The 12,675-nt window shown below is 38.2% G+C and overlaps 2 protein-coding genes across 2 annotated transcripts in view; both read right to left on the bottom strand.

The window, feature by feature from the left end:
• Positions 1-3,572: 3,572 nt before the first annotated feature.
• On the bottom strand, positions 3,573-4,938 carry LOC148370393 (uncharacterized). Its single transcript, XM_088332911.1, has one exon. The coding sequence runs from the start codon at positions 4,870-4,872 to the stop codon at positions 3,634-3,636; it is 1,239 nt and encodes a 412-aa protein (XP_088189037.1). The 5' UTR covers positions 4,873-4,938; the 3' UTR covers positions 3,573-3,633.
• Positions 4,939-5,949: 1,011 nt separating this feature from the next.
• The window catches only part of wnt5a (wingless-type MMTV integration site family, member 5a), a 48,611-nt gene continuing 41,885 nt past the window's right edge, over positions 5,950-12,675 (bottom strand). The window contains exons 6-7 of the mRNA XM_088332912.1: positions 10,592-10,884; positions 5,950-8,528 (exon numbers count right to left, since the gene is read on the bottom strand). Coding sequence (XP_088189038.1) covers positions 8,070-8,528; positions 10,592-10,884 — 752 coding nt within the window. The 3' untranslated portion in view covers positions 5,950-8,069. The remainder of the gene's footprint in view (positions 8,529-10,591; positions 10,885-12,675) is intronic.

Below are 12,675 nucleotides of genomic sequence, written 5' to 3'. Positions count from 1 at the left end.
TGGAGTTTGGTTAACTGTTGGAGCTAGGGTTGGAGTCAAGATTGCTTCTAACCCCAACCCAGCTCTAACACAATCCCCTAACCCTGGGGTGGAAGCCAAATCTGACCCGAACCATAACCCTCACTCCAACACAAAACTCTAAGCCTAGTTCCCTCCTCCTTACCACCTAACAATGATATCCTAAACCCTATTGTGACCCTCTGAGTCTATTTTGTAAACCAAAATATACTCATCTACAGGAGCTCAACTTTGAGGGCCGCATGTCCCGCATGATTTTGGAGGCTTATCTTTTCAATTCAAGTTACACAATTTATGAGCTTGTTAGCAAGCTGCAGGAGCTTGGATTATCCTGTATTGGACCAAAGAAACCTCAAAACCAGGCAGGACATGCATCCCTCGAGGACCCATAGTCCCAGGTCTGGGTCAGCTCCTAAAGTTTTGCACTCACCTTTTTGAGTTCAATTACAAGTCAAGTCAACAAAATGATTTGATCTAAGGTAAGGGTTAGAGCTAGGGTTACTGTTAAGAGCTTGGACTAGATTTGGACCTAGGTTTAGTGTTGGGGCTTGGGTTGGAGTAAGTGTGAGGGTTGAAGCTAGTGTTTTGTTGGAGCTAGGGTTAGGTTTACATTTAGTTTTATCACCAGCCCAAGCTCCAACACCGACACTAACCTTGGGGTTGGAGCCAATTGTATTTACTTATTTCCAGTAGCTCAACTGGTTGGCTTTAGGCTTTACACACTTACATTACTGTTATGAGTTCAATCATCAGTCAACCAAAACTCTTAGGGGATCCTAATATTTCCAATTGTTAAACTCTAAAAACGGTCTTGACACCCTGATTCAACTCTTAAATCATTCATTTACATTAACTAGCTATGTAAGTGCACTGTGTTTTCAATCACTGGGTTCTTGGGTCAGTCCCCCAGTGAGTCTTTGTAATTGTTTGGAATTTTCAATAGTACTTTAATACCCAGGTTGTGGGGTTCCGTACTTGGTCGAGTCAGTAGAAATTACTTGAGTGTCTTGGTATTACATATATGTAGTGTTCTTTGAATGATGCATGTTAAAATCTAATCCCTGTTTTGGTACCCTGAATATGTTTTTCTAATAAAAAGCATTGTAGTTTCCAGTGGCTCACCTAGTTAGCTGTTGGGCTTTCACAGGTAAGTTTGTAGGATCAATACTCAGTCAAGTCTGTAAGAATTACTCAGGATTCTTAGTTTTATTGACTTTTTTCTTTTAATTATAAATGCCGAATCCTAAACCTTGTCTTGGCACCCGAAATATACTTAGTAAACTCAAACTTGGTCACCCGATTCTTGGTGTGCAAATATTGTGGCTTCATCGTTAAACCCAGATATTTACTGCAATCTAGGCTGAGGGCGATATCCCAAACCTTGTTTGGGAATAGCACCTTCAATCTTATGTATGGAGGCAAAGCAGCAATCTAGTTAAGCTATTGCCGATTTATCAATGTTAAGATTAAATGTAGATTTATTGTGTCAACACATGGCCTTAGGTTGAAATTCTACTATTGAAACACTCGGCACCACAGCAGCTGAGTAGTTAGTGTGTACACAGCACGGTTCTGCGGTTGTTGGTTTTAAACCCAGCTACCAGCCTTCCTGTACAGAGTTTGCATGTATTTGCCATATCAGTGTGGGTTTCCTCTTGCACTCAAGTATCCTCGCACAGTCGAAAAAAACTTGGCCGGTTCGATTTGTCCCTAGCTGAGAATGAGAGAGTGAGTTGTCTGTTTCTGTGTCCCCTGCCCACTGCCTAAAGATTGTACTGAATATAAACAGTGCAGACAAACAATTTTAGTTTACTTAACCAGCACTTGAACCTACAACTCAATCCACGAAATCCCAGCATTTAAACAAGTGAGCTACTGGGGATGAGCAAAATTTAAAGTACAAAGTAAAATAAGTGTGTCAAGACAGGGTTTATATTAATGGAAATATAAATGTTGCTCTAGTGTGGATTTGGGGAGGCAGTAGCTCAGGAGGTAAAGCGCTCATCTTGGAATCAAGACATCACAAGTTCAATTCCCAGCTCCTCCGTATCATATATTGAAGTGTCCTTGGGCAAGAAACGAAATCCCTAATGCCCTCAAAAAAGCATGTAGTTGGCTTGTAACGCTGACACTTCTTTCACCATGTGAATGTGTTTGAATAAGAAAGTCGAAAGCACATTGTAAAGTGGTTTGGGAGGTCCTTAGTGACTTGAAAAGCGCTATTGAATGCAGACATTTACATTTAATGGAAATAGTAATTCATTTTGTTCACCTGCCCAGGGATTAAATCTAGAACCTTAGTTACGAAGTACCTGTAGGGTCTAAAGACTGGGTTTAAAGATGGGTTTGAATAATTAAACTAGAAATAGTAAATGTCAACATAAAAACACCCACTTTTGTTGACTTAAATGGGATTACACACACAGCCTTGTATATGAAAGCCAGGCAGTTACCTAGGTGAGGCAAGTGTACATTGGCGTGAAAGATCAAGCCCAGAATTTTGTGTTTGAGCCCAGAATCTAACAAGGTGAGCCGCACAGAGGTAGAAACATAGGGTTTCGAAATAGATTTAAGGTGTTTAAATAGGGTTTGCTCCTCCATAATCTGCTTGGGTTAAAACTGGAGTTAGCGTTGGCGCCATGGCTATTGTTGGAGCTAGGTCTCAGTTTTGAGCTAGGGTTAAGAATAAAGCTTAGTATGGGGTTATTGGGTTAGAGCTAGGCTAAGGCTGGGGGATAAGATTAGGGTTGAAGCTACGGTCAGGCTTGGAGCTAGGGTGTTGGTCGGAGCTAGGGTTAGGGTCGAAGCTAGGGCTAGGTTTGGAGCAAAGTTTAAGGTTGAAGATAAGGCCAGAGTTTGTGGTAGTGTTAGGTTCGGTGTTAGGATTAGTGCTGGAACTAGTTTAATGGTTGTAGAAGGGTTTGGGTTGGAGCTAAGTTTGGGTGTGGTGCTAGGGTCAGGGTTGGAACTACGATAGAGTTTTGAGCTTGGGTTTAGGTTGGAGCTAGGGTTAAGGGTGGAGCTCGGGTTAAGGTTGGAGCTTGGGCTATGGTTGGAGGTATGGTTATAGTTGGATCTAGGGCTAGGATTGAAGGCAGGGTTATGATTGGGGCTAGGGATAGAATTTGAGCTAGGGCTAGGTTTGAGGCTAGGATTTTAGCTAGGTTTTTGAAACAATATTGCTTTCCCAAGGTCCCCCAAAAAAATTTTTCTGGGGGTCCTTGGGAAACCAATCTTTTAGCACTCGCCATACAGGAAAATATAGCGTTTTTTTGTGTGTCTTACCTGCGTTCGCCTAGTCCATTAGGGCCAGGGGTCAGGGTTAGAGGGTTAGGGCTAGAGGGTTAGGGTTAGAGGGTTAGGGTTAGAGGGTTAGGGTTAGAGGGTTAGGGTTAGAGTTAGAGGGTTAGGGTTAGGGTTAGAGGGCTAGGGTTAGAGTGTTAGGGTCAGAGCCAGAGGGTCAGGGTTAGGGTTAGAGAGTTAGGGTTAGGGTTAGGTTTTTGAAACAATATTGCTTTCCCAAGGTCCCCCAAAAAAAAATTTTTCTGGGGGTCCCCGGGAAACCAATTTTTTAGCACTCGCCATACAGGAAAATATAGTGTTTTTTTGTGTGTCTTACCTGCGTTCGTTTAGTCCATTAGGAAAGAGAGTGTTTAGTTTTTTTATCCAGTCTTTTTCTGCTAAGCGTCTTTCTTTTTGTGTCCAATTGCTATTTGTTTGAAGGCCCGATATTTCTAAAGCTTGTATCCCATGATGAATGAAGTGTGCAACAAGATGTGTATTAATTTGTCTAAGGTTCCTAATGTTGTAAATGTGTTGTGCTAGTCTACATCTGATAGAATTTCCTGTCTCTCCTACATATTTAATGTCACAGTGTTTACATTTTATGACATAAATACAGTTTTCTGTGGTAGGAGTGATTCTTTGTTTAATCAGGTAGTTTGTTTTTGTAATGGTGTTCCTAACTGTGGTGGCTTGTTTGTAAAATGTGGGCGCCTGTGTTTGTATTGTGTTAATTTCAGGTAGTTTGCTTTTTACTAAGTAATCTTTGAGGTTTTTGTTCCTTTTAAAGGCTGGGATGATTTTGTAATCTTGAATTATGCCTGTGTTCTGTAGTGTCTGATTGATATTTTGTCTAATTTTTCTATTAGCAATTTGGCTAAATTCTGAGTACGTGGTAATTAGCGGAATGATTTTCTGCGTGTCTCGTAGCCCTGTGGTTAAAAATGTTTTACGGACTTGTCTGAGGAAGGACCTTGAGTATCCTCTTGGTCGCAGTGCCTTGAAAAGGGTTTGGGTGGCCTTTTCAAAGTCCGTACGTTGCGAGCAGATTCTGTGGAATCTGAGCAACTGTGATTTTATTAAGCCTCTGTAGGTGTGCTTTGGATGAAGGCTGTTTTTGTGTAAGAGTGCATGTGTGTCTGTGTCTTTAAAGAAGACCTTTGTGTCTAAAGTTTGTGTTTGAGTGAATGAGGGTCCCTTATAAGTAGTTGTGTCTAGAAAATCTATCTGGTGGTCATTTGTGGAGTGTTTGACCGTAATTGTACTATGGTGTGTGTTGAGCATTTCTATGAATTTTTGAAATTCTTCTTTGCTATGTGTCCACGTTCCCCAAATGTCATCTAAGTACCTAAAATAATTGGTGGGTAGTTTGTCGCATTTTTCAAAAGCTGTTTCCTCCCAATGCGCCATGTAAATGTCAGCATAGGCAGGTGCAAACTTTTTACCCATGGCTGTGCCACTGATCTGTAAGTAGAATTCCTTGTTGAATTCAAAGTCGTTCCTAGTGAGGTTAATTTCTAGGAGTTGTATTAGTACTGTGTCTGGGCGTTTGTCGTCCGGGTATTTTTCCATCCAGCGCTTTACTGCTGTTAACCCTGCGACCGTGTTTATGTTTGTGTAGAGGCTATCTATGTCTATGGTAAATAAGATTGTTTCCTGCGTTATTTTAATCTGTTTTATTTTGTTTACGAAATCATATGTATCTTTAATGTAGCTATTATGTTTTGTGGCTAGTGGAGTGAGAAAGTGGTCTATGTATTCCGCGATCCTGTAGGATTCGCTGCCACAGTCTGAGACGATAGGTCTTCCTGTCGGCACTTCATACGGAATAGTCCACGTTAGTGGTGATTTGTGTATTTTAGGTAGCAGGTAAAATCTACGGGGTCTGGCTTCCTCTTCCCCTATTAGGTAGCATTTTTGTTTTTTAGTTATATATTCATTTTCTAGAAGTGTTTGTAGGATATCTTCTATTTTCTGGGCTGTTTCTGGGTATATTGGTTTTGTTAATTTCTTATAATGTGACGTATTGTTTAATTGTCTGTGTGCTTCATATATATATTGTGTTCTGTCTAGGATAACTATTGCACTACCCTTGTCCGCTGGTTTAATAACTATCTGTTTGTTGTTAGCTAATTGAAAGAGGGCTTCACATTCTCCTCTGCTAAGGCCATCCTTGTCTCCGTGGGACTGCGGGTCAAGTGTGTCAATTAGGCTTTGATTATCGTTAATTATTTGTGTTATTATGTGGCTAGGATTTTAGCTAGGGCTAGCCTGAGGGTTAGGGTTGAATTTAGTAATAGGTTTGGAGCTAGGGTTAGATTTGTAGTTGGCGTAAGGGTCTGTGCTAGGATTAGGTTTTGAGCAAAGATTATGGTTTAAGCTAGGTTTAGGGTTACATATTTAGGGTTGGATCTAGGGCTATGGTTGAAATTTAGTTATTGATCGAGATAGAGTTAGGGTTTGAGTTCCAGTTATGTTTGGGTATTGTCTAGCAAAAAAAAAAAAACAACACACCAAGGACGATATGAGTAAATATTCTAGTTTTGTATATTTATTGAAAAACTCAGTCAATTTGTAAAAAGTAACAAAATATTTCACTATGAAGCGTTGAACGTGATGAAGAAAGCTCATAAATATACATCAAGTGAGTTGAATCGGTGGATTTGTTTTTTATTTAACGAGTGGTATCCAAAACATGGCTGCCGCCAATTCAGAAATCCACCGTCACTTGAAACTTGAAGAAAAGAAGCCGAGTGGACAAATAAGGTGCATTTCCCTTTACAAAAAACGAACGTTTGTTGCTATGAAAAGATCGGTTAAAAAAAATAAATACCGTTTACTGATTTTTCACACACAATATGGAATATTTCACCAAAGTCATTAAAACCTTGCCCGTATATATTCAAACCAGGATATGCATTGTGACTATGGTAATCGAGTAATCGGAAGTAATATAGAGACAAGAGTCGGCTATATTAATGCATCAACTGATCCACAAACAAAGGGAGGAGAAAAATTGAGTGATTTTGTTTAAAATAATGCACAAAAAGTTAGTTGTACACAGGAAAAAAAACGTCCTTTACAAAAAAGACCCTCACAAAAAATGTTTCTGAAAAAAAATGTTTAAAATCGGGTGATTTTATTTAAACTCAAACTAAGCTAGTTGAACATGATTTTTTTTATTATCACAAAAGAAGCCCCTTTAAAAAAAACAAAAAAAAAAAACAATCATATTTTGGTGATTTTGTTTGAAATAACTCAAAACATTGCTGGACTAATAAATTGTTCTTTACAAATAAATCCCATAAAAAAGACACACAAAAAAGTGTTATTTGTGACCAAAAATCCCAGCTAAAGATTAATAAATTAGGAAATTTAAGTTGGGTGATTTTATTTTAAATAACACGAAAAGTGAGTTGTTCTTTACAAACAAGCCTCTTGGAAAAAAATGTGATTTTGTGATATTGTGTGATATAGTGCAAACGAAATGTTGTGCACAATGTTGAACACAAAAAAACCCTAAAAACAAAAACTGGTTTGTTTATAACCTACCCCGAAATTTTAAACCCATGTAATTTTTTCAAACCCCCAGAATATCAACCCAAAATTCGGTTAATTGAAAAAAAAAACTAAAAATGATGTTCGTGGTAAACTTTCCCCAAATTATGCGGTTTGTATCTGAAACAGGGTTTTATTGTACAAAAAAACCTAAATTATTATATCAAAAACATTTTGGGTGCAACGATAATGAGGATTGTAAAACAAACAAAAAATGCTTTTGGTTTATAACCTACACAAATAAGTGGTATTTGTTTTAAAACTTTTCAAAAATCGTGTTGTTCATAACAAAACGATAAAAGGATTTTTTGTAAATAAAAAAATAATAGTTAAAAAAAATAGAAAACCAAAAACGTGAAAAAAATAAAAATATATACAAAAAAATACATTAAAAAAAGAAAGCCCAAAAGACAAAGTACAATTTTTGGAAAATTAGGTGGTCCATAAAAAAAAAGAAAAAAAAACACTGTTGTAAAAAAGAAAAGAAAAGAAAAAAAAGGGGTTTTATTTTGTTATTAGGTCATTCCAATGTTATCAACCGCAACATAAAAAAGTTGATTTAACAAAAGTGGAGTTGTTTGTCTTTAATGCTCAAATAAATTAAATGGTGCCATTCAAAACCACCCCAAAAATTCAAAATGAAAATATAAATGAAAAAAATAAAATACATATACACATGCACAAAAAACAACCCAGAAAGTGGATCAGTCAGTTTTTTTTTTAACTCAATGTGTTTTTTTGTTTTAAGCATGTTCCGTTAGAAAAAAAATGTCTCTGAAAAAAAAATGTTTCTGAAAAAAAAAAGTACAAAGTAAAAAAAATAAAAATAAATCAAAAATAACAAAACAGAAATAACATTTAACAAATTGAGATATTGTGTAGAAAAAGAGAGAAAAAAAAAAGAAAATATGGTGCATCGTCAAAAAAAAAAAAGGAAAATCAGACACATTCAGACAGGTGAAAGTGCATGATGGTGACAGGCCGGCTTTAGGGAAAGCTCAGCTAAACTCTTAAAGAAATATCAAAATAAAATAATAATAAAAAAAATAACAGTTGCTAAAAGCCATTTAGGCTCAAGTTTAAGAAAAAAACAGCGGAGCAAAGATAAAACCAATCTGTAAATAAATATTTCAGTTCCTCGAGACGTGGATGATTGAAGAAGGTCTTCTTTTTCGGGCTTAATCTATAAATAGAATTTATGTATGGAGTTTTCACTTGCAGACGAACTGGTCCACGATCTTGGTGCAGCGTTTGCACTTGACGTAGCAGCACCAGTGGAACTTGCAATGGCATCGCTCGACCAGTTGAGCTTTGAACTGGTCGTAGCCGCGTCCGCAACACATCAGCTCGCATCCGTCCATTCCTTCCGAAGTTTTGTTGCAGAGGCGACCGGTCGTGCCGAGGGAACCCGTGCTGGAGTTTCTCAGGCAGTAGTCGGGACTGGGCTGAATGTAGACCAAGTCATGACTGCTGGGCGGGTTGAACTTGCTGTTGGTCTGCACCAATTTACCACGTCCGTTTAGCTTCATGGCGGCGGCGCTGTCGTATTTTTCTTTGAGGGCGTCGCCGACCTTGCGGAAATCGGCCAATTGCAGCCAGCACGTCTTCAGGCTGCAGGAGCCGGAAACGCCGTGGCACTTGCACGCCACGTGGGCCAAGTCCGACACAGTCTGAGAATAGAGAGGGGGGTGGGGGGCACATATATAAAGACTTTTTAAAATAGCAAGCTGTCCGAGACAGGAGGCAGAAAAATCTATACTGTATAAGATTTACAATAGAAGAAGATACAACATGGGAAAATGAACAACCTTCCCCATCGATAGCAACATTTGGACTCAAGTATTAGAAATGTATTATTATATGTGTACAATGTTTTTTTTCAATTGCATGGCAGGCGCGCCGAATATAGGGGGAGAGGAAAAAAACATTATATATATGTATATATATATTTAAAATGTTTGAAATAAAAGATGATATGAACATATTTGAATAAATGGGAAATAATTACAACCTTCCCTATTTGTAGAATTATACGGTGTAATGAACACTCTTATTCCTATTTTAATCTTAGAATTGTAGACTTTTTTTGTTTTGAACTTGCACGTCACGTGGGCCAATTCCAACACCATCTGAGGAAGGGGATGCAGGGCAGAAAATTAATAATTTTTTAATTTTTTTTTTTAAATTACATGTTGAAAGATGTTTAAAAACATTTTTTTTTAGAAAAGATAGGATGTATAAAAAAATACTCGGGAATAACACAGCTTTATTCCAAATTTTCTTTTTTTTAATTATTATTTTAAAATATTTTTGTTTTTTTACTAAAATTAACACTTCTTAATATTTTCAAAATGCTTCACCTTTTCCCCTTTTTTAAATTGTTTTAAAATGTTTTTGAACCTTTTTTAACGTTTTAAACAATTTTCAAGGGTTTTATTAAAGATTTTTTTTAACTTTTTTTCCAAATTTTAAAGTGTTTTTCAGAAAAACTGAAAATGTGGATAGAGTTTAAACACCTTTTGAAAACAACTTAAAAATAGAAAACGTTAAAATACCTAATTTGAAAAAAATGGGTACAACAAACTTTTTTCCCTATTTTAAAAATATTTTTCCTTGTTTTTATAAATAGTTCCATTTAAAAAATACTGTAGTATTTTTTTTCTATTTTCCTTGTTATTTGCTTGAATATTTTTGAAACGTTTAACCTTTTTTATAATTTTGTTTTAACCTTTTTTTGATTTTTAAAACATTTTAAATACGATATTTAAAACATGTGAACCGAGTTAGAATGTGTTTTGAAAACATTTTAAACATGGAAAAGGCAGGATATATTTTGAAAGAAAGAAATAAAACTGGGAACAGCAAACTTCTTCCCTATTTTTGAAATGTTTTTTCATCCTTTTTTGATGGTTTTTAAAATAGTTTTGGATTTTTCATTTTTTTTTTCTCCATTTGTTTTTAAATTTCTTTTATTTTAAAATGTTGTTACCATTTTAAAATTTTCCCCATTACATTATTAGCGAAAAGTGGTAAATTATAAGCAATATAATGCAAAAGTAATTGTGTGCTGAGAAATTATCTTTCAGTTGATATAATCCATCCATCATCTGTACCGCTTATCCTCATCAGGATCATGGGGGTGCTGGAGCTCATCCCAGCTATCTTCGGGCAATGGGCAGGGGACACCCTGAACTGGTTGCCAGCCAGTCGCAAGGCACACGGACACAGACGACTCACTCACCATTCACACCTAGGGACAATTTGGACCGGCCAATTAACCTAACTTGCATGTTTTTGGAATGTGGAAGGAAACCGGAGTGCCCAGAGGAAACCCACACAAGCACGGGGAGAAGATGAAAACTCCACACAGGAGGTTTGAATTCACGACCTCAGAACTGTGCCGCACATGTGCTAACCACTGCGCCGCCGTGCTGCCCTAGTTGATATACTAATGAAAACAATTCTCATTTAATTGGTTCCGGTCCAAGTATGTGTTCTCAAATGCCTCAATTTTGCTCCCGATCTGATTCTCTGACCTCGTGCATTTGTTCCACGCAAATCAGAACCAGAACCTTGTGTCTCAGAATTTCTTGGCTGGGCTTCGCCTTTGAGGCACTTTCAAGTCGTCTGGGAAGGAAACCGACACCCCGCAACTGACAGAGTGATGCTATCTTGCCATCAGATCAGCCGGGGAGCAAAATCAGATTTTTTTTCCCGATTCGGGACCACCTACCCGTCTGCCGGCCTCGTTGTTGTGAAGGTTCATGAGGAGGCGAGCGCTGTCCTGTGATCCTTTGGGGTAACTCTTTTCCCTCTCACGAGCGTCCACAAACTCTTTGGAGAACCTGTAGCCGTAGTTGAGGTTGTCCCCGCAGCCTCCCCACAGCCAATCGCGGGGAAGGTCTTTGGGACGTGCTGCTCGGCTGCAACCGCAACTGGACAGCTCTCCTTCCCTGCAGGCCCGGCTCACCGCGTTCACAACCCCTGCCGCGCTTATCGCGTATGTGAAGGCCGTCTCACGGCTGCCTGTACAATAAAAACGGTAAAAATGTCTGTCAGAACAAAGAAGTTTGGAAAAAAGCCCCACCCCTGCAACACTAAATCATTATTTATCTGAAAGGGACAGTGTGTGATAAACCAAAACACTGGAGGTCATTGTAGTTCAAAATGGAGCTGAAGTGTGTGCATTGAAATACGACACACTATAGAAGTCAAGTCAAGTCAAGTTTATTTGTATAGCATTTAATCACAAGAAGTCTCAAAGAGCTGTATAGACAAGAGAAGGGGTCTTGAACTCAATTGACTTGAGCGCCTTCGGAACTGAGGTGGGAGAGGTTGGGCCGAATTCGTTTTTTCACAAGAAAAGAACCTGATAAATGGAGACCATTTACCATTTAAGAAAACCGACTTATCAATTAGCTTTTTAAGAGAATGCTACACAAAATAAGATCTAAAAATAAAAAAAAGGAAAAACTATGTGAAAATGATTAAATCAGTAATAAATTTATTTCTAATAGATTATATTGTTCCCACCAGGGGGTGTTTAATAATACACACTATCCCTTTAGGCTTTCATATTAAGGCTGGCACCTCAAACAATCACTCCGCAGGCGGCAATTGCCCCCTTGGTCACGAATTGAGACCCCTGGACTACAGACTATAAGCACACTATCCCTGTCAGTTTAATAGGGGATTTTAAGGTTCTGTTGGTATTATACAAAATTCTGCAAGGACTTGCCCCCTCATATCTTTCAGATTGAATTTCCCCCTATGTTCCTGTTAAGAGCATTTTTCTCAGATAATGCTGGTCTTTTAGTGATCCCAGAGTCAAGAAGAAATCCGCAGGTTCGAGAGAGTTCTCCACTTTGGCCCGGTGCTATAGAAGCTCTAAGAATATTTAGCGAAATTCCAAAGACGACTCACTTTTTTTTTTTGCATCAGCTAGCATGAAATCTAACTATGGAAAGGACTTGAAAAGTCCCAGTCAGCAATAACAAAAGACTAAGCTAGCTGGATACACCCAAAGTAGCTGAAAAGAGCCAAAAGTTGGAGTTGGTTGATCATCGGCTAACTTTACCATCAACGTATTCTTATTCAATTCTAAAAAAAATTGTGTTGCATTTTTTTAACAGAATCCCTAACTATTTTTCTTTACATTTGAGGTGCTAGCTAAATGTAGTGCTAAAATGGCTGAAGGGTTTAGCGGATGCAATATAAGCACTGGCACAGTTTCTGAGCTCTTTGAACTCCTTCCTGGCGCAGTTGCGTCCTTTCCTTCATACAATGGCTCTATTGACTCACTCATGAATGAGTTTAATACCACCCTGGCTAGTGTTCTGGATTCAATAGCGCCCATAAAGCTTAAATCACGTCCTAAAAGACGCACGCCTTGGTTTACTGATGAAACTAGAACCCTTAAACAAGAATGCAGGAAATTGGAAAGAAAATGGCGCCCTACAATGCTTGAGGTTTTCCATCAAACCTGGTGTGACAGCTTGTTAAAGTATAAAGCGGCCCTTGCCTCTGCAAAATCGGCCTACCTTTCGAAGGTGATTGCGTCTCAAAAGAACAATCCCAAAGTCCTTTTTGACACTGTAGCATCGCTTACAAGGCAACAGGCTATCGCAGATAGTTCGACCCACTCTGCTCATGACTTAATGGTCTTCTTTACTAAGAAGATTCAATGCATACAGGAAGAAATTGCTAAAGACATTATTAATACCACACATATTAAAGGGCTGAAATCTACAGATGCACGACAGGGTGTCTGTCCAGGGAATTTGTCCAGTTTTAGTGAACTGTCACTTGATGATCTCA

Source organism: Urocampus carinirostris, chromosome 3 (assembly GCF_059441175.1).
Source record: "Urocampus carinirostris isolate Australia breed hairy pipefish chromosome 3, RoL_Ucar_1.0, whole genome shotgun sequence".
NCBI classification, from domain to species: domain Eukaryota; kingdom Metazoa; phylum Chordata; class Actinopteri; order Syngnathiformes; family Syngnathidae; genus Urocampus; species Urocampus carinirostris.
This window is presented reverse-complemented; position numbering and strand designations above follow the sequence as displayed.